General features: G+C 41.7%; 1 protein-coding gene across 2 annotated transcripts in view; it reads right to left on the reverse strand.

The window, feature by feature from the left end:
- The window catches only part of PLCG2 (phospholipase C gamma 2), an 87710-nt gene that overhangs the window by 34956 nt on the left and 34671 nt on the right, over positions 1 to 18083 (reverse strand). For both annotated transcript variants that reach the window (XM_026714133.2, XM_026714135.2), the window contains exons 3-12: positions 17702 to 17845; positions 15197 to 15290; positions 14306 to 14353; positions 10130 to 10214; positions 8714 to 8797; positions 7184 to 7227; positions 4099 to 4171; positions 3307 to 3408; positions 1343 to 1461; positions 678 to 763 (exon numbers count right to left, since the gene is read on the reverse strand). In XM_026714133.2, the coding sequence (XP_026569918.1) occupies positions 678 to 763; positions 1343 to 1461; positions 3307 to 3408; positions 4099 to 4171; positions 7184 to 7227; positions 8714 to 8797; positions 10130 to 10214; positions 14306 to 14353; positions 15197 to 15290; positions 17702 to 17845 (879 nt within the window). The remainder of the gene's footprint in view (positions 1 to 677; positions 764 to 1342; positions 1462 to 3306; positions 3409 to 4098; positions 4172 to 7183; positions 7228 to 8713; positions 8798 to 10129; positions 10215 to 14305; positions 14354 to 15196; positions 15291 to 17701; positions 17846 to 18083) is intronic.

The raw sequence follows: 18083 nt of genomic DNA on the forward strand, positions 1-18083 counted from the left end.
TAGTATCTGTCATTTCCTCTTCCCTCGGTAAACTGCAGGCGCATGTCAGCATCAAAAGTGGAATTAGTTTAATAAACAAAGGCTTGATTATGATGATCCTCTAAAAAACATCACTGCTCCTGAAAGGTTTTAGATTCCAATATTGTAGCTCAGGGTTGAAATGAGGATTCCTTAGTGTTCTCTGGGTTTTGTTATTTCCTTGCAGACATTTCATTACCAAACTAGGTAACATGATCAGTACTGATTATGTTAACCTAGCTGGGGTAATGAAACATCTGTAAGAAAAGAACCAATTGAGAGAGGACCAAGAAACCCTCCGACTTTACATTATTACCATAGTTTAAGAAAATATAATTTTCTTATGAGTGGTCCTTGGTGCTCTCTGAGTTTGGTTGTTTTCTTGCAGACATTTCGTTACCACACTAGGTAACATTATCAGTGTTACCTGATACAACATTAGTGATGATGTTATCTAGTTTGAGTAATGAAACATCTGCAAGAAATTAGCCAACCTCAGAGAGCACCAAGGACCCCTCATAAAAAATTATATTTTCTTAAATTATGGTAATAATTCAAAGTCTGAAGGATTCCCCTCATATCAATCCTGAGCTACAAATATTCTCCTTTATTAATGAATTTTTAAGTATGGGGTGAAAAGGGAGAAAGAGTTTACTCACACTCAATACATCGACACCCCATTCGTAAACATCTAATGTAAGCTTCTGGGGAAGATTCACTACGAAGTTGATCACCAGTGAGATATCTAAGCCAGAAAGAAAAGAATTCAAAAATGAAATAGAGCTTTTCCATGTTATCAATAGTGAGCAGATGGAATTCTTTATTGGCCAAGTGTGATGGGACACCCAAGGAATTTGTCTTGGTGCATAAGCTCTCAGTGTACATAAAAGGAAAGAGACATTCGTCAAGAATCAAAAAGTACAACACTTCATAATAGACATAGGGTACAAGAATAGAGTAGAGTAGAGTAGAGTAGAGTAAAATTCTTTATTGGCCAAGTGTGATGGGACACCCAAGGAATTTGTCTTGGTGCATAAGCTCTCAGTGTACATAAAAGGAAAGAGACATTCGTCAAGAATCAAGAATCATAAAGTACAACACTTCATAATAGACATAGGGTACAAGAGTAGAGTAGAGTAGAGTAGAGTAGAGTAGAGTAGAGTAGAGTAGAGTAGAGTAGAGTAAAATTCTTTATTGGCCAAGTGTGATGGGACACACAAGGAATTTGTCTTGGTGCATAAGCTCTCAGTGTACCGTGAAGCAACAAGTGATAAATCGTGATCGTCATAATAAAATACAGTCAAATCGAAGACCAGCAACTTACGTATTATGGGAAGAAGAAATCCAGTAATGGGATAAAGGATTATTCATATCTTGTGGGTCCACTGAAGCATACTTCTCGTCCCAAATGGTGTTTTCTTTCGAAAAAAGGTAGGTAAGAAACTACAGTACAGAAAGACAGGCAGATGGAGGAAGGGAGGGAGAGAGAGAGAGAGGGAAAGAGAGAGAGAGAGAGATGGAGAAATGTAAATAAATGTTATTTACCTAGGAGAGACTAATTCAGTGATCACCCTATCATTCCCCATTGTCATTGTGTAGTTGTTTTAAGAAATAAAAGGGGGAAACAGAGGTCAAGAATGAAGGGTCAGAGGATTCGACAAGGAGATAGAGTGAGTCCATGCAAATTCATTATATTACGTACTTAATTTGATTAATAAATAAATACTTGGCCTGTATCATGGCTAGGGATGTTGGCATATACACATACACATACACACGTCTTTTCTTTCATCTGAACACTCTCAAAGTAAAACCAAGGGCATCTCTAAAGCCATTCACAAAGAATCCTAAGGCTGGAGAAGGAGCCTAGAGGTTGGTCTTCAGTCCAACCCTCCGTCCCAGGCAGATGGCTGTCCAATCTTTTCCTGAAGCCTCCAGCCATGGAGTACCCACAATTCCCAGAGGCAACCTCTTTCATTAATTAATCTTTCTTAGTGTCAGGAAATTCCTCCTTCTTTCCAGGTTGAATCTCCCTCTGATAAGCTTCCGCTTGTTGCTTGTCTTGCCCTCAAGTGCTATGGAGAACAAATCAACCCCTGCTTTCTTGTCTTTTTATTGTTAGTTGCGAAGTTGTGTCCAATCCAACACAACCCCATGGACAACGTTCCTCCAGGCCTTCCTGTCCTCTGCCATCTTCTGGAGTCCATTTAAGCTCAGGCTGACTGCTTCAGTGACTCCATCCAGCCACCTCATTCTCTGTCGTCCCCTTCTTCTTCTATTGCCCTCAATCTTACCCAACATTAGGCTCTTCTCCAAGTGAGTCCTTCCTTCTCATGAGGTGGCCAAAGTTTTTGAGTTTCAACTTCAGGATCTGGCCTTCTAAAGAGCAGTCAGAGTTGATCTTCTCTAGGACTGACCGGTTGGATCACCTTGCAGTCCAAGGGACTCGCAGGAGTCTCCTCCAGCACCAGAGTTCAAAGGCCTCCATTCTTTGGCACTCAGCCTTCCTTATGGTCCAACTTTCACAGCCATACATTACAACTGGGAAAAGCATAGCCTTGACTATACACACTTTTGTTGTCAGGATGATGTCTCTGCTTTTTAATATGCCATCTAGATTTCTTGTGACAGCCTTCAAATATTCGAAGACTGCCATCATGTCTCCCCTGAGCCTTCTCTTCATTGGGCTGAACAGACCTAGTTCCCTTAGTCATTCATCATATGGTTTACCCTCCAGACATGTTAACTAGTTAAAAATGGGTTGCAGGTATGGGGGAAAATGGCAGGTTTCTGCTACCTCACCAATATTGGAAAAGTCTTTGGGATATCTTTTCTTAAGATGCTGAAATCACTTCCTGCAATTGTTTTGTTTTTTTAAATGGTAGATGAAGAGCTTTCAATATGCTCCAGCAATTGAAAATATTCTGATGTTTGATATTACTGCTATGGCTTTTATTTCCGAGAGGTCCAATATATGGTTTAATTGCACAGCTGCCCTAACATGGCAGCAAGTAAGATGATTTTAATGGCAAATGGCCAGTTTGTGCAGAATACGTAGGTTCACTAAAGATTTTTACATCTTGAGCGCAAAATATATTTACATACATACACTTAAACTATACCTTTTGAAAGCAAACTGACATTAGATAGAAGCTATTGTGATCAAATTAAATGTTGCCTAGAGTCAATCGAAAATGAGACAGTTGAAAATTTAGAGTTTTGGTTGGATTCTGAAGCCCTGTAAAAAATTTTACGGGAGAAATATTGCAAACAAATTACCCCATTTACCTCATCAACATAGAGGAAAGGTTCGTCCGTTTCCCTCATAGTGTCGTCTATAAATTTGGACATCCGTTCTCTTACTTTACTAAGATCCTGTGCCCAAGATTCCTGAAATTACAGAGCGTATCATCAAACATGTCTGTTCACCTCCAACATTATCATCTTTGAAAAAAAACTGATGTCACAGCAAGGGAACACGTGGGGTGTAATGGTTAAGGTGTTGGACAAGGAGTAAGAAGGCCCAAATTCTAATTCCCATTCAACCAAGAAAAGGTCCGTGGTGGATTTTGGATTAATCCTTCCCTCTCAGCTGAATAGCCAGGGTGCTGTGGTAGCTAGTGAAGGTATTGGATCAGGAACTGGGAGACCTTGGTTCTAGATCTTGTCCCCAACCCAGCCATGGTAGCAATAGAAATCACACTTAGTCTTATATACCGCTTCACTGTGCTTTACAACCTTCTCTAAGCGGTTTACAGAGTCAGCCTCTTGCCCCCAACAATCTGGGTCCTCCTTTTACCCAACTTGGAAGGATGGAAAGCTGAGTCAACCTTAATACTATTCTGGTATTATATGGAGTATACTAGAAGCAGGGAGATATTACGAGTACAATAGCCAGAGCCAGGCTGATTCCTTCGGATATAAAAATGCATTATTCAGCATCAGTCTCTGGAATAAGGTAGTTTTCTAACCATGATTCTTTTGCTATGCCATGGATCCAAACAATGGATCCTACCATATTTAACCATTATGCCATACATACATGTATGTTGAAAAACAAGAGCATTAGGATCTTCGCACCTGCTGTTCATGTAGCAGAAATCTCTGAAAATCGTGCAAATGTACTGCTGAGGCATCCGGCCGATCTGTGTTTCTGCGGTAAAAAAAAGTTAAAGCAACTTGACGGGAGGGAAAACACACAATATTCAGTGTGTGTTCTCACCAAGGTGCGGCTGAGGCTTGTTAAACAAGAGAAGCATTGTCTTTAAGCAAAACTACAGCAGGCTGAGATCTGAGCCATCTACTGGTTCCAATTTCTTGGAAAAAAAAAAAAAAGGATTTGATTACCATCATTTAAAAGTAACTATCTTCTTCTGGGAACCCGTTTCCTTAATTATTATTTCTTTTCCCCTCCCAAACTGTTGGGTATGTTGGAGAGGAAAATCGTTAGAGCAATACCAGTTGAAAAAATGGGAAAGATTTACATGAAAACACTGGATGGGAAAGGAAGATGGAGAGCAGCCAGTGATTTTAGCATCCGAGGACACGAATGTTTCATTTCCTGAATTTTAAATAAAACTATAAAAGCAGGGCTGTGAAACACTTTGGGGAAAAAAATTCAGATCAGGGGTTTGGAAGCACAGAGGGATTCTTTGAAGTTGTTGTCTCTTTTCACAGGATGGACCCATAGAGGTGACAGTAGAACAACCACAACTAACACAGGAACCCAATTTCCATTGGTAGCAGGGTGAGTGTTTAAGTGAGCCACATCTGCTGTTCTGACCCTTTTTGACAAGAGAATCCCTGTCAAACAATTCCCTTGTCAAAAAAGGCAATAAAATTGTGTGTGACTCAGTGCAGGTAATAGCAACAAAGATGATTAGGGTACTGGAGGCTAAAACATATAAAGGATGGTTGCTGGAATTGGGCATGTCTAGTTTGATGAAAAGAAGGACTAGGGGTGACACGATAGCCAATATCTCAGAGGCTTCCCCAAAGAAGAGGGAGTCAAACTATTCTCCAAAGCACCTGAGGGCAGGACAAGAAGCAATGGGTAGAAACTAATCAAGGAGAGAAGCAACCTTAGAACTAAGGAGGAATTTCCTGTCAAAGAGAACAATTAAATCAGTGGAACAACTTGCCTCAAGAAGTTGTGAATGCTCCAACACTGGAAGTTTTTAAGAAGAGATTGGACAACCATTTGCCTAAAGTGGTGTAGGCTTTCCTTCCAAGGTCCCTTCCAACTCTGTTATTCCATTCTATCTTTTTTGACAAGGGAATCACTGCAGATATTCGTGTATCTGTAAAAGGAGTCTGGCTTTTCCCGTAGGTTTTGCTTGTAGGGAAGATCCCAAAATGGTGATCACATGACCCCAAGATACTGCGGTCATCGTACATAGATGCCAGTTGGTCCAAGGGCTGAATTTTGATCATAGCACCATGGGGATGCTTCAATCGTCATAAACGTAGTGTCATGCCCCTTGTTGGAGTCTGAATCTGAGGAGGAAGATGAACAGCTGACAGGGAATGAGAGTGTGGCTCTGTTGGCTGTGGGGGAAACTGGGGAAGGGCAAAATCTGGCTGGGCAGAGCAGGGGAGAGGTAGAAGAAGGGAGAGGGAGTTCAGAGGCCTACCCCCTCTTCATCCTAGGGCACGCAGAAAGGAATGGAGAAGGGAGCGATGTGGGTTGCGTGGCTTACGGGGGAGGAAAGGGCCCTGATTCCCTTTATTAACCACACCTGGGAAGAGAGTTTAAAAGAGATGCAAGCTGAGTGCCGTGTCTGCTGGGAACAAATGTGAGTTTATCTTGTGTTGACTTTGCTTATCTGTGTTCCTGGCGTCTTCCCAACCGTGTAGAGTTATTGCCGTGACTTCACATCTGGAATTCTTGCTTCTGCCCTGTTGGACCAATTACCTCATCTTGCTTTGACTGGACTTATACAGTTTTTGTTGACCATGTTTTGGACCTGATTCTCTGCAACCAAAGGCTGTTCCTGGGAGAGTTTTTCTCCAGCCCAGAAGGTAACCAGGACATTGGGGGCAAAGTTGGAGCTAATAAAGGGACTCCAACTGATTATCTGACTGTGTTGCCTTTGTGCCACGCCCCTTTGGGTCATCACACCTTGGGATCAGTTGTAAGTTACAGCAGTACTGAAAAAAAGTGATTTACAACTAGCCGATGCCTATCACAGCATTCCCACAGTCTTGCGATCAAAATGCGGGCGCTTTCCAACTGGCACCTACAGGTAAATCCTTGACTTACGACCAACAATTGAACCCAGAACCGATGTTGCTAAGTGGGAAATTTGTTTGGCGAGTTTTGTCCTCATTTCATGACTTTTCTTGCCGGATTTGTTAAGAGAAGTTGGTGCAGCTGTTCATGTTAGTAACCCCGGTTGTTGAGTGAATCCAGCTTTTCCATCGGCTTTGCTTGTCAGAAGGCTGTGAAGAGAGATCACGTGACTCCGGGACACTGTGACCATTGTAAATATGAGTCAGTGGCCAAGCATCCAAATATAAACCACGTGCAACGGTCATAAGTGTGAAAAATGGTTGTAAGTCACTTTTTGCAGTGCCGTTGTAACTTCGGTCACTAAACTGTTGCAAGTCAAGGACGATCTGCATTTATGACAGTTAAAGTGATCCCAATTGTGGTCATAAGTCAAGGACTACCTGGGAATCTGACTGTTGTTGCGTTTCCACATAATCCTAAATCATAATCTGGATTTATCAGATGACTATGAAGAAACAGAATGGAAACTCCTGGCTTTTCCTCATCTTTTCTATATAGTAAATGAATAATTAGATCCAAGATTTAAAAGCAGTGTGTAAACTTTGTGCCACAGTATTAGGTGTTGCTATTCTGCTCAACTTAACTTAACTCTTTAGCTCTCGACTTAAACATTCCTTTACAGATCATGGCTTGTTTGCTTTCGATAAACCATAACCCTGGGTTCATGTAAATTATACCAATATGGATAGGTACAAGGAGGACATTTGCTCACAGTGTAGTTTACTAAGCCGAGATCCCTTGCATAAAATAATACACATAGTCAAATTTGCCTCATTAGTTACTCTACTGTGATAAACGGAAGACACAACGTAATTACGCTTAAGATTCTGATCAAACACTTTACATACAGATGTGAATAAAATTGCTTCTCACCCTAAGAGGAACATAGTCGAATCCTTTTTGAATTCATCCAGAACCTGGAAAGAGAAAAATGACAAATAACGAACAAATAATTTTCTTCTGCATAGAACAGTTATTGTCCCGAGAAAAAAAAAGTTGGTTAAACAACTGAAAATCATCAAAAGATTTTTTTTTATTTCTGTCCTATTTTGGAAAACATGTTTCTTCTTACATTTTCTGCCAACCTACTCAAATTTATATATATAAATTTGTGTTTATACATACATACATACAGACATACATACAGACATACGTGTGTGGATATAAACACACATACATATATATGTATGTATAATAGACTTACAGATGTATCTATATATATCTTTATAACTATATATATAAAACTGTAAGTCTTTTTTGAAGCCCACTCCTGTATGTATGTATGTATAACAGAGTCTTACATATAGTGTATGTATATATATCTTACAGTGCATGTGTATATATCTATATTTATGGCATTCAGCTTTGTTCGGGTATTTTCCCACGTCATTGTAGTTGTGCTTTTAAAGTTGTAGCAACGTTTCGGCAGAATCTCATCTGCCATCATCAGGCTTCTGTGTAGTTGTGCTTTTAAAGTTGTAGCAACGTTTCGGCAGAATCTCATCTGCCATCATCAGGCTTCTGTATACAGAAGCCTGATGATGGCAGATGAGATTCTGCCGAAACGTTACTACAACTTTAAAAGCACAACTACAATGACGTGGGAAAATACTCGAACAAAGCTGAATGCCATACATGTAAGTACCCACGAAAACTTAAGAAAACATCTATATTTATCTATCTATATAGTATATGTAAGAGTCTATTAAACTGTACATACCTACATACAGGGGTGGCTTCAAAAATTTAGCGACGGGTTCTTGGCCCGGTTGCTGGGTGGGCATGGCCATGGAGGGTGTGGCTTAGTCAGCCTCATGCACCACGGTGGGAGGGGCGTTTTTTTCCTTCCCCTGGCTCCGGAGGCTTTCCTCGAGCCTCCGGGAGGGTGAAAATGTCCTCCCCAGACTACGGAGGCTCTCTGGAAGCCAGAAGCGGGCCCATTTCGGCCCTTCCCGAACTTCTGGGAGGCCCGCTTTTCGCTCTCCCTGAGCCTCCGTGTGCGCCTGCACTTACCTGCATCCAATATGGGCCGCATGGGGACGCCTGGGAGGGTCAGAGTGGGGTGGGTGGGGCCAGCCATGAGTGGGATTGGCAAGTTCTCCGAATTGCGCAGAATCTTAGCTAAAGGATCTCCCGAAACCCTCCAAACCCCCAGCAGCCCACCCCTGCATACATACACAGGCGCATACACACACACACACATGTGTATGTATATGCGTTTGTGTATACAATAGACTCTTACAGTTCTAAATCTACTCAATTAAAAGTAAGGAAGTTTGGTACCATGCTTGAATTAAATATAAGACTGAAAACACGTGTACTAACTAATTACTACATTCTGGTTACAACACAGAACGACACTCTGCATACGAAGAAGAAGTAAGATAAGAGCAGAAGGCTTACCGATTTCTGTTGCTCAAACATAATCTTCTTGTAGAAAAGATGAAATTGCTCAAAGCTAAGTTCTTCTTTAGCAGCTTTTATTTCCTGCCGGGAAAATATATATATAAAATAAGCCAACCATAAGTAAGGAGGCAGCATTTAGGTTTTCCCCAAAGCTACACCTACCCCAAAGCCATTTATCCTGTCCCAGGCTAGAGGAAAGGCAGATAGTACCCTCTGATCTAGCAGAAAGACAGTTCTGCACTAAGATTACAGAGATGAAGCTGTTGCCTTTGGAAGTTGTGGGTGCTCCATCACTGGAGATTTTTAAGAAGAGGTTGGGTGCGCGGAGGCAGAAAATGGGGCATGCGGAGGCGGCAATAGGCGATGACAATCCCTGAAACAGCTGGTGGTCGGGAGGCTGATCCAACTGACGATCAGCTGCTTGTGCTAATCAGGCTGTGCTGAAGCTGAAGCTGAAATTGAAGCAGGCTGTTTGCTGCAAGAAGGCAAATTGCTGGGAAGTAGAGGCCAAAGGGGGCCGGCGGCCGGGCGGAAACAGTCAAAATTTCCCAACTGGTCAAAAATCGGCTGAATACCATCCCTGGTCTGGACGACTGGGGTCTGCATACTGAAAAACTGAATTAACACACCTTCCTCATGCTAACTGAACAGCAAAGGGAGATGAGGGCTCCCACCCACTGTTATTAACAACAGTGGCCACCCAAACTTTTGGCCACCAGGGACATCAAAGGTTTAAACCAGCAGTGGCCTCCAGCTTTTGGGCACCAGGGATCGGTTCCAGAGGTGGTATTCAGCTGGTTCTGGCCAGTTTTGGAGAACCAGTAGCAGAAATTTTGAGTAGTTCGGAGAACCGGCAAATACCACCTCTGACTGGCCCCATCTATTCTCTGCCTCCCATTGAGTCCCAGCTGATCGGCTGGGTCTCCTTTGGTTGCCCTGCACAGGAGAACAGAGCTGGAAAGCAGGTTAGTGGGGTGGGGAGGGAAGGAGGATTTTGCAGTAACCTTCCCCCAGGAGTGTGGGGGGAAATGGAGATTTTACAGTACCCTTCCCCTGCCATTCCCAACAAGCCATGCCCAACAAGCCAAGCCACACCCAAGCCACGCCCAAAGAGCCAGTAGTAAAAAAATTTGAATCCCACCACTGACTGGTTCCATGGAGAAAGGTTTTCCATGGACCAGAGGGGACATAATTGTGCATGCTACATGCATCCCACAGATGGGGCTTCGCTTGTTTGCATGGCCTGGTTTCTGGCAGTCCATGGACCAGGGGACCCTTGATTAACAACAACCCAAGAGGAAGAAAATACCTGTTCTCCAATGAAACCCCGAAGACTGATTTTTCGGGAACAACATAAAATATACGGTAACAGGTAAACTGCAGGACATGTACGAAGCTTAAACCAATGCTCACCGAAAACTTATCTTTCAAGTACTTCACACTGTTCACTTTGAAGTTGACGGACGGGAGTATCGTTTTCAACTCTCTGAGGCTGATGCTGAAATTAAGAGAAAAGAATAAATACCAAGTACACCCTTTTAGATTTACTCAACCTTCTTTATTCAACAACTTGCTTGTCCATCCCAACTCTGGTCACTAAAAGAGGACTAGCTGTGAAAGGAGGTCCCTAGGACGCTAACAAAATCTTACTCCAAGGTCCTTGACAGAGTGAGGGTCGTCAAAAGCTCAGGGAGCACCAAGGACTCCATAAATTTAGTTCTTTTTACCACCTCTCAGACTTTCAGAATGGAAAACCCTCAGAAGATAGCCTTCTGCTGATGGCCCCGAGTGACGAAATTTGCTTCAGGACCAAACCAGATAACGCAAAAGAACAGCATAGAACAGGCATGATTTAAAAACGGCAAAACACAACACCAATGAAACCCAGCTCAAAGGTTTGTTATAATGCTTGGTCGGAAGCAGTGCTGACTCCCACCTGCCGTAGCAAAGCAGCGGTAGGGGCGAGAAAAAAAACCAATTTATGGAAAAATTCCTACTTGAATGAAAGTTTTGATTTTATGAGACAGTCGTTCTGCTTTTCTGGTTTCACAGTCTGGCTCTTACCCTGTGGAGGAATGACACCAGGAAAGCATCATAAAGTCTAAAGGCCGTGCTGACTTACCACATTATCTTCACGTTGCACAGCCTGTGCAGGGAGAAATGATAGGTGCTACCTTGAACTCAGACAGTTACTAAATTTAATAGAAATGATGAAGTGCACTCTTAATATGCAGGAAAGGTACATTTCACTAATTCACTCGTTGTCGGTGGCTACGTTGATAAACTGTCTTTTCATTATATGAGGCCATATTTTAGAAGGAAAACAATCGCTGGCTATTCAGTTGACTAATTTTTTTTCCATCTTGGAAGCGTACCGCAAAAAAAAAACTTTGGACCAATTGCTTGTTCAAAATATCATTTTCAAAAAAATAAAAAATAAGAAGCACTCAGAAGCAAATATTCCCAAATTTTCCACCAAATGCAATATAATTATCCTGTTTGGAAAGTTAGAGGCAGAATCAACTCACTTCCCTAACCTTGGGGATAACACCAGCTGTGTTACCGTTCGGTATTATGAATACAATCAAGAGGCAGCCAAGGTCATAATGGGGTACATTTAGCACAGCAGCAAAAGTTCTGCTGCCCCCTCATTCATCACACTCTTTCTTTATTGTGTTGTTTCTGGTTTAAACAAAAGTGCCAGCTTGCTGTTGTGGGCTGGGATCAAATAACAGGATGGGCTGAGCCCTTCACGCTTCTCCTGAGACTCAAAACTCAATCTAGGTCACACCAGTTCAGTTCCTGGGGATGTTTGGCATCTTATGACTTGATGCACAATCACCCAGCGCTGATGACCATTTGCACAAGGGTTGTTTCTTGCAACATGCAACCAGCTTGTCCCGAAGGTGCTTTGTCCAAAAGGCAACTGGACTTTTAACATTTCGCTTCTCATCCAAGAAGCTTCTTCAGTTCGAAATTCAGAAAGTCTAATTGCCTGGTGGAGAAAAAGCATCTTTGGGACAACCTAAAATGGACACCTAACATCAAAAACATCATCAAAAAAGCACAACAAAGAATGTTCTCTCTATGCCAACTCAGAAAGCTCAAACTGCCCAAGGAGCTGCTGATCCAGTTCTACAGAGGAATGATTGAGTCTGTCATCTGCACCTCTATAACTGTCTGGTTTGGTTCTGCAACCCAACAGGACAGACACAGACTTCAGAGGTTAATTAGGACTGCAGAAAAAACAGTTACTACCAACATGCCTTCAATCGAGGACCTGTATACTGCACGAATGAAAAGGAGGACTGTGAAAATATTTAGACTCCTCACATCCTGGACATAAACTGTTTCAACTCCTATCCTCAAAACGACGCTATAGAGCACTGCACACCAGAACAACTAGACACAAGAAGTTTTTTCCCTGAACGCCATCACTCTGCTAAACAACTAATTCCCTCAACACTGTTCAACTCTTTATAAAGTATGTACTACTATTATTATTAATCTTCTCATCACTCCTATCACCTATCCCCTCCCACTTGTGACTGTATGACTGTAACTTTGTCGCTTGTATCCTTACAATTTATATGGACTGTTTCCCAGTATGATTTGATTGCTTATTGTACCCTGTGACTATCATTAAGTGTCGTACCCTTATGATTCTCGACTCTTGACGAATGTATCTTTTCTCTTTATGTACACTGAGAGCATTTGCACCAAGACAAATTCCTTGTGTGACCAATCACACTTGGCCAATAAAGAATTCTATCCTCTATCTACCATGGCCTGGATGGTTGAGAATCTCCATCAACTTCCAATCTGCTTGTCACAATCAGAATTTGCCTTTAGGTGTTCTGGGACTAGAAGGCAGGGAGAGTGACAACTAACTGTACCGAACCAAGTAAGAAGTATTCATAAAATGAGGTCTTTGGGGACTAAATCCTACCTGGTAAACAGAAACTTTCCATAGGAAGGAGTTTTCAGTTTTACTAAATTAGTCTGCAGAAATAAACAGTAATATGCCACTGAAGAATACAGTGGCATATAATTGGTCATTTAGTGACAGGTCAAAGTTACAACCTACCTGAAAAAGAGGACTTATGACCCAGATCCAAATTTCTGACAGTTGCCCCCACTTCCACAATTATACGACCGCATTTCAGAAAATGGGCAACACTGCTGTATAAACCACTGTTTCTGGTGTCCCAGAATCACGCGGTCATGTTTTACAACAGTTTTGCTGAAAATCCAGCACTTACATCCGGTTTTTAGCAAAACTGCAGTATATGGATTCCCTTAAAGACCACAGTGTTCACTGAATGACGGCTACAAAGAAGTCCAGGGTGGAATAAGGACTCCTGACTTGAGCAGGCTGGATTAGAAGATCTCCAAACCTTTGATTCTGTGATTTATTCCAATCCTGCTTCACAGTTGAGATTCTGGAACAACTTGTCTCCAGGAGTTGTGAAACACTGGACATTTTTAAGAAGAGAATGGATAACCATTTGTCTGAATTGGTGTAGGGATTCCTGCCTAAGCAGGGGGTTGGACTAGAAGATCTCCAAGGTCCCTTCCAACTATTCCATTCCATTCCATATTCTATTCCATTCCATTCCATTCCATTCTACTCTACTCTACTCTATTCCATTCCACTCTACTCTACCCTTACTCTACTCTACTTTACTCTATTCCATTCTGTTCTATATTCTCCTCTACATTCTATTCTATTCTATTCTATTCTATTCTATTCTATTCTAATTTTACTCTACATTCTATTCTATTCTATTCTATTCTATTCTATTCTATTCTATTCTATTCTATTCTATTCTATTCTATTCTATTCTAATTTTACTCTACATTCTATTCTATTCTATTTTTACTCTACATTCTATTCTATTCTATTCCATTCCATCCATTCTACTCTACTCTTTCACTCTACATTCTACTCTACTAATTTTACTACTCTACTCTATTCTATTCATTCCATTCATCCACTCTACTCTACCCTTATTCTACTCTACCTCTACTCTACTTTATTCTATTCTATTCCATTCCATTCTATTCTATATTCTCCTCTACTTTATTCTATTCTATTCCATTCCATTCTATTCTATATTCTCCTCTATATTCTATTCTATTCTATTCTATTCTATTCTATTCTATTCTAGTCTAGTCTAGTCTAGTCTAGTCTAGTCTAGTCTAGTCTACCACAGTTGAACACCAAAGCTCCTGACAAGCTCTAGTTAATTGTGAAAATTAAAATCATCATCGGGTTCCTGATAATTTCTCGGACTTCATTTGCCCCATCTATATTTAGTGCACTTTTTAAATCGGAGGGGCAGAGAGGAAAAAAAATCCTGATCCATTTTTTGAACCAATATAGAAACCCCTCCTGACCCAACCAAACTTTTCCAATCACAAACTCTTGGAAGGCAAAAAGTGAAGGATTTATCAGAAAGCAAATATAGACCTAGTCACATGAGGTTTAAATGGCTTTTTTTTAAAAAAATGACTTCATTGCAACAAAAATATATAAGGGTGGGGGGGAAACAGAGCATAGCTTTAGAAGCTGAAATGAATGACTACCTGTTCCTTCTGGATTGATCCACCGAGTAAATCAGCTTCCTCAGCCAGCTTAAAAGAGCCAATAAAATACAGCCAGGGTTAGTTTTGTAAACAGAAGACCGGACTTAATGATGTGTTGTAATTTCGACACATGAAAAACATCAAAACATTAATGAATGCTCCTGTTTCAATACATAACTTTTTATGAAGTGCAAGCAGCACCAAAGTATCTGTTTCGCTTTTTTCTGTGACCGTGGGGCAGATTCTGAAGAGCCTTTTTGGCATTAAACAGTATGAATTATGGATATGGATGCGAAACATTTCTCGTTTGTGAGTAAGGAGATCATTCTGCTCCCTTTCAGCATGGAGCTAAGATTGACGTATCATCAACAGGCATGTTAGCATTACCTATGTACAATCAGTCCAGGAAGAGGAGGAAGAGGGATGGAGAAGGAGAAGGAGGGGAAGGAGGAAGAGGAGGGTGTGAGAGGTGTGAATTTAAGACTCAAGGGGAGAAAGATACTTCAGATCCACCAGGAAACTGAGTTAAAGTGATTCAGAAGTCAACAACCTCGACTGAACGGTTACATGATTTGTGTATGTCTAGTGTACATAATTGGGTTTGTCTAGTCTAACGGAAAGAAGGACTAGGAGTGACATGATAGCAATGTTCTAATATTTGAAGGACTGATGCAAAAGAGAGGAGGTCAACCTCTTTTCCAAAGCACCAGAAGGCAAGAAAAAAAGCTTCATCACTGGAGGCTTCCAAAAAGAGGCTAGATAGCCACTTGTCTAGGATGGTACAGGGTCTCCTGCTTGAGCAGGGGTTGGACTAGAAGACCTTTAAGGTCCAACTCTGTTGTTTTGTTATTCTGTTACTATATATAACTACAAAACAGCTCTACCACATACCTCTCGGTAATTGCCGGGGTGCCGCCGTTTATAGCTTCCTGATACAAAATATTCAACCCGCAAAGCCATTTGTCAGCCTCTTCCTTTGAGTCAGCTGCCATGGAAAGGAAATGTAAAGATGCAAATTAAGAAACTTGATGTTGAAAGGGAAAAAAAAATAAAAATAAGAATGAGAAACATCTGTTATCCAACCGCACAGCTTCACGGCCGCCAAGAATAAATTGCATACTTCTTATAAAGGAAAGCAAAATGTCTGAAAGGAATTCCTTGAATTTTTTTTTTTTTTTCTTTAAAGATACTTTAAACCAGGGGTTCTCAACCCCCATGTTCGTGGATTTGGCACTGATCTGCAGCAGACTGGGCCACGTAAACGAGCGATGCCCCCTCTGTGAGATGCATGCAGCATGCTAAACCACGTCTCCTCCGGTCCATGGAAAAAACTCTCCCCCACGGAACCAGTCCCTGGAGCCCAAAAACGTTGGAGGGTGCGCTGCTTTAAACTTTTGAAGCATGTATTTTTTTTGTCAAACTCGGCCCTTTTAAGATATGTGGACGTCAATTCCCAGAAACTAAACCATATAAAAGAATGGCTGCAGGATTTGGGTCTGGCTAGTCTAAAGAAAAGAAGAATTAGGGGTGATATGATAGCAGTATTTCAGTATGTGAAGGGCTTCCCCAAAGAAGAGGGGGTCAAATTATTCTCCAAAGCACCAGAGGGCAGGACGAGAAATAATGATTGGAAACTAACCAAAGAGAGACAAGAAACGATGGATGGAAACTAATCAAGGAGAGAAGCAACCTGGAATTAAGGAGAAACTTCCTAATTAACCGTTGCAACAGCTTGCCTTCAGACGTTGTAGGTGCTTCATCACTGGAGGTCTTTAAGAAGAGACTGGACAATCACTTCTCTGCAATAGTATAGGTTCTCCTGCTTGAGCAGGGGGTTGGACTAGAAGACCTCCAAGGTCCCTTCCAGCTCTATTCTAATTCTAATTCTAATTCTAATAATTCTAATTCTAATTCTGGAAGTTGAAGTCCACACATCTGAAAATGAAAAACACTGCATTAAACAAACCGCCATTGGAAAACATTGCTTTAGAGCAGGGGTCTCCAACCTTGGCAACTTTAAGACATGTGGACTTCAACTCCCAGAATTCCTCAGTTAGCAAAGCTGGCTGAGGAATTCTGGGAGTTGAAGTCCACAAGTCTTAAAGTTGCCAAGGTTGGAGACCCTTGCTTTAGAGGATGCAACAACAGAGATGCACAAACACTTATAATCCTGCATCACGAACCACAGACAAATATCCTATCTTCTTTCTAGCTCTTCCCATTGGTTTAAGCAACCATTCAAATTTACAATGGCACTGAAAAACATGACTTACAAACAATCCCGTACACTCAGGACCATCACAACCATCTCCACAGTCACGTGATCAAAATTTAGGCCCTTGGCAAGTGGCCATGCATGTCCAACAGTTGCAGCATCCCAGGGTTATGTGATCGCTGTATGCAACCTTCCTAGCTGCCTTCCAACAAGCCAAGTTATGGGGCAGGGAGCCGGATTTGCCTGATGACTGTATGATTCATTGAACAACTGCAACGGTCCGCTTAACTACCATGGCAAGAAAAAGGTGGCAAAATTTGGGGTGACATACTTGACAAATGGCTTACTTTTTTTACTTAGCAACAGAGATTCTGGTCCCAACTGTGGTCGTAAGTCAAAGACTAGCTCAATGGTCAGGTGAGACCGCAGAAGGAATGGCGAACATCTCAGGACAGACCTTCCCTAGTTTCTTGGACTGCAAAGGTGAGGGAAGTAGAGATATGTACCTTCCAACTTGCAAAATTCTGTTATGTAACCTTACTGTAGATTTTAAGGGCCGCAGTGGCTCAGTGGCTAAGATGCTCAGCTTGTTGATCAGAAAGGTTGGCAGTTTGGCGGCTCAAATCCCTAGCGCTGTGTAATGGAGTGAGCTCCCGTTACTTGTCCCAGCTTCTGCCAACCTAGCAGTTCAAAAGCATGTAAAAATGCAAGTAGAAAAATAGGGACCACTCTGGCGGGAAGGTAACAGCGTTCCGTGCACCTTTGAAGGCGTTTGAAGCCACATGACCACAGAGACATCTTTGGACAGCACTTGCTCTTTAGCTTTGTAACAGAGATGAGTACTGCCCCCTAGAGCCAGAAACGACTAGTACATATGTGCAAGGGGAACCTTTAGCTTTACCTAACTTTACGGCTAGATTTAAGGCTAGTTCGTCTGGCTGTGCATCTTGTCTGGACTACCTTGCAGGGCTGATGTGACCCAGGGTTTCAGGGATGTCTATCTTTGCACCTTTCCAAAATAAATTCATTCGATTTATTTGTTATCCTGACGGGTAGCACCAATCTCCCTTAAAAAAAAAAATTTGCAGTTGGGAATAAATATTAAGAAGATGTCAATCGAGCATTTGGAAGGAGTAACATCACAACCCCAGATTTTAAAAAGAGAGATTCAGAGGTTTTACCTGCTAGACTTAAAGTGTTGAGAACAAACTGAGTGCCATAGAAAATGGTGAAACAATGCTCCTCTTTCTGACGTGCACCTTTTCCACGCTCAAAATCCTTCGCATTTTTCCCCGGTCTGATTTCCTTGATTTCCGTTAAATCCACTGAAAAGGAAGGGAAAAAAAGATTGAAAAACATCTAAAAATGGCCAGGTTATTTCAGCACTAGCCCCTGTCTGCAGGACAGCTACTGAATCCTATTTCATAATCAGACGCTTGGGTAAAACTGCTATAGTAAACTCATTTCAGGTTGGTGTTGGACAACAGCCCCAAAACATTGCCATCTAACCAACAAAAAACTAGAGCGGGTTAATTGGTCGTATTTCTCACTTGGTCACCAGGA

The sequence above is a fragment of the Pseudonaja textilis genome, chromosome 11, assembly GCF_049901715.1.
Source record: "Pseudonaja textilis isolate UNSWEBS1 chromosome 11, rPseTex1.2, whole genome shotgun sequence".
NCBI lineage: Eukaryota > Metazoa > Chordata > Lepidosauria > Squamata > Elapidae > Pseudonaja > Pseudonaja textilis.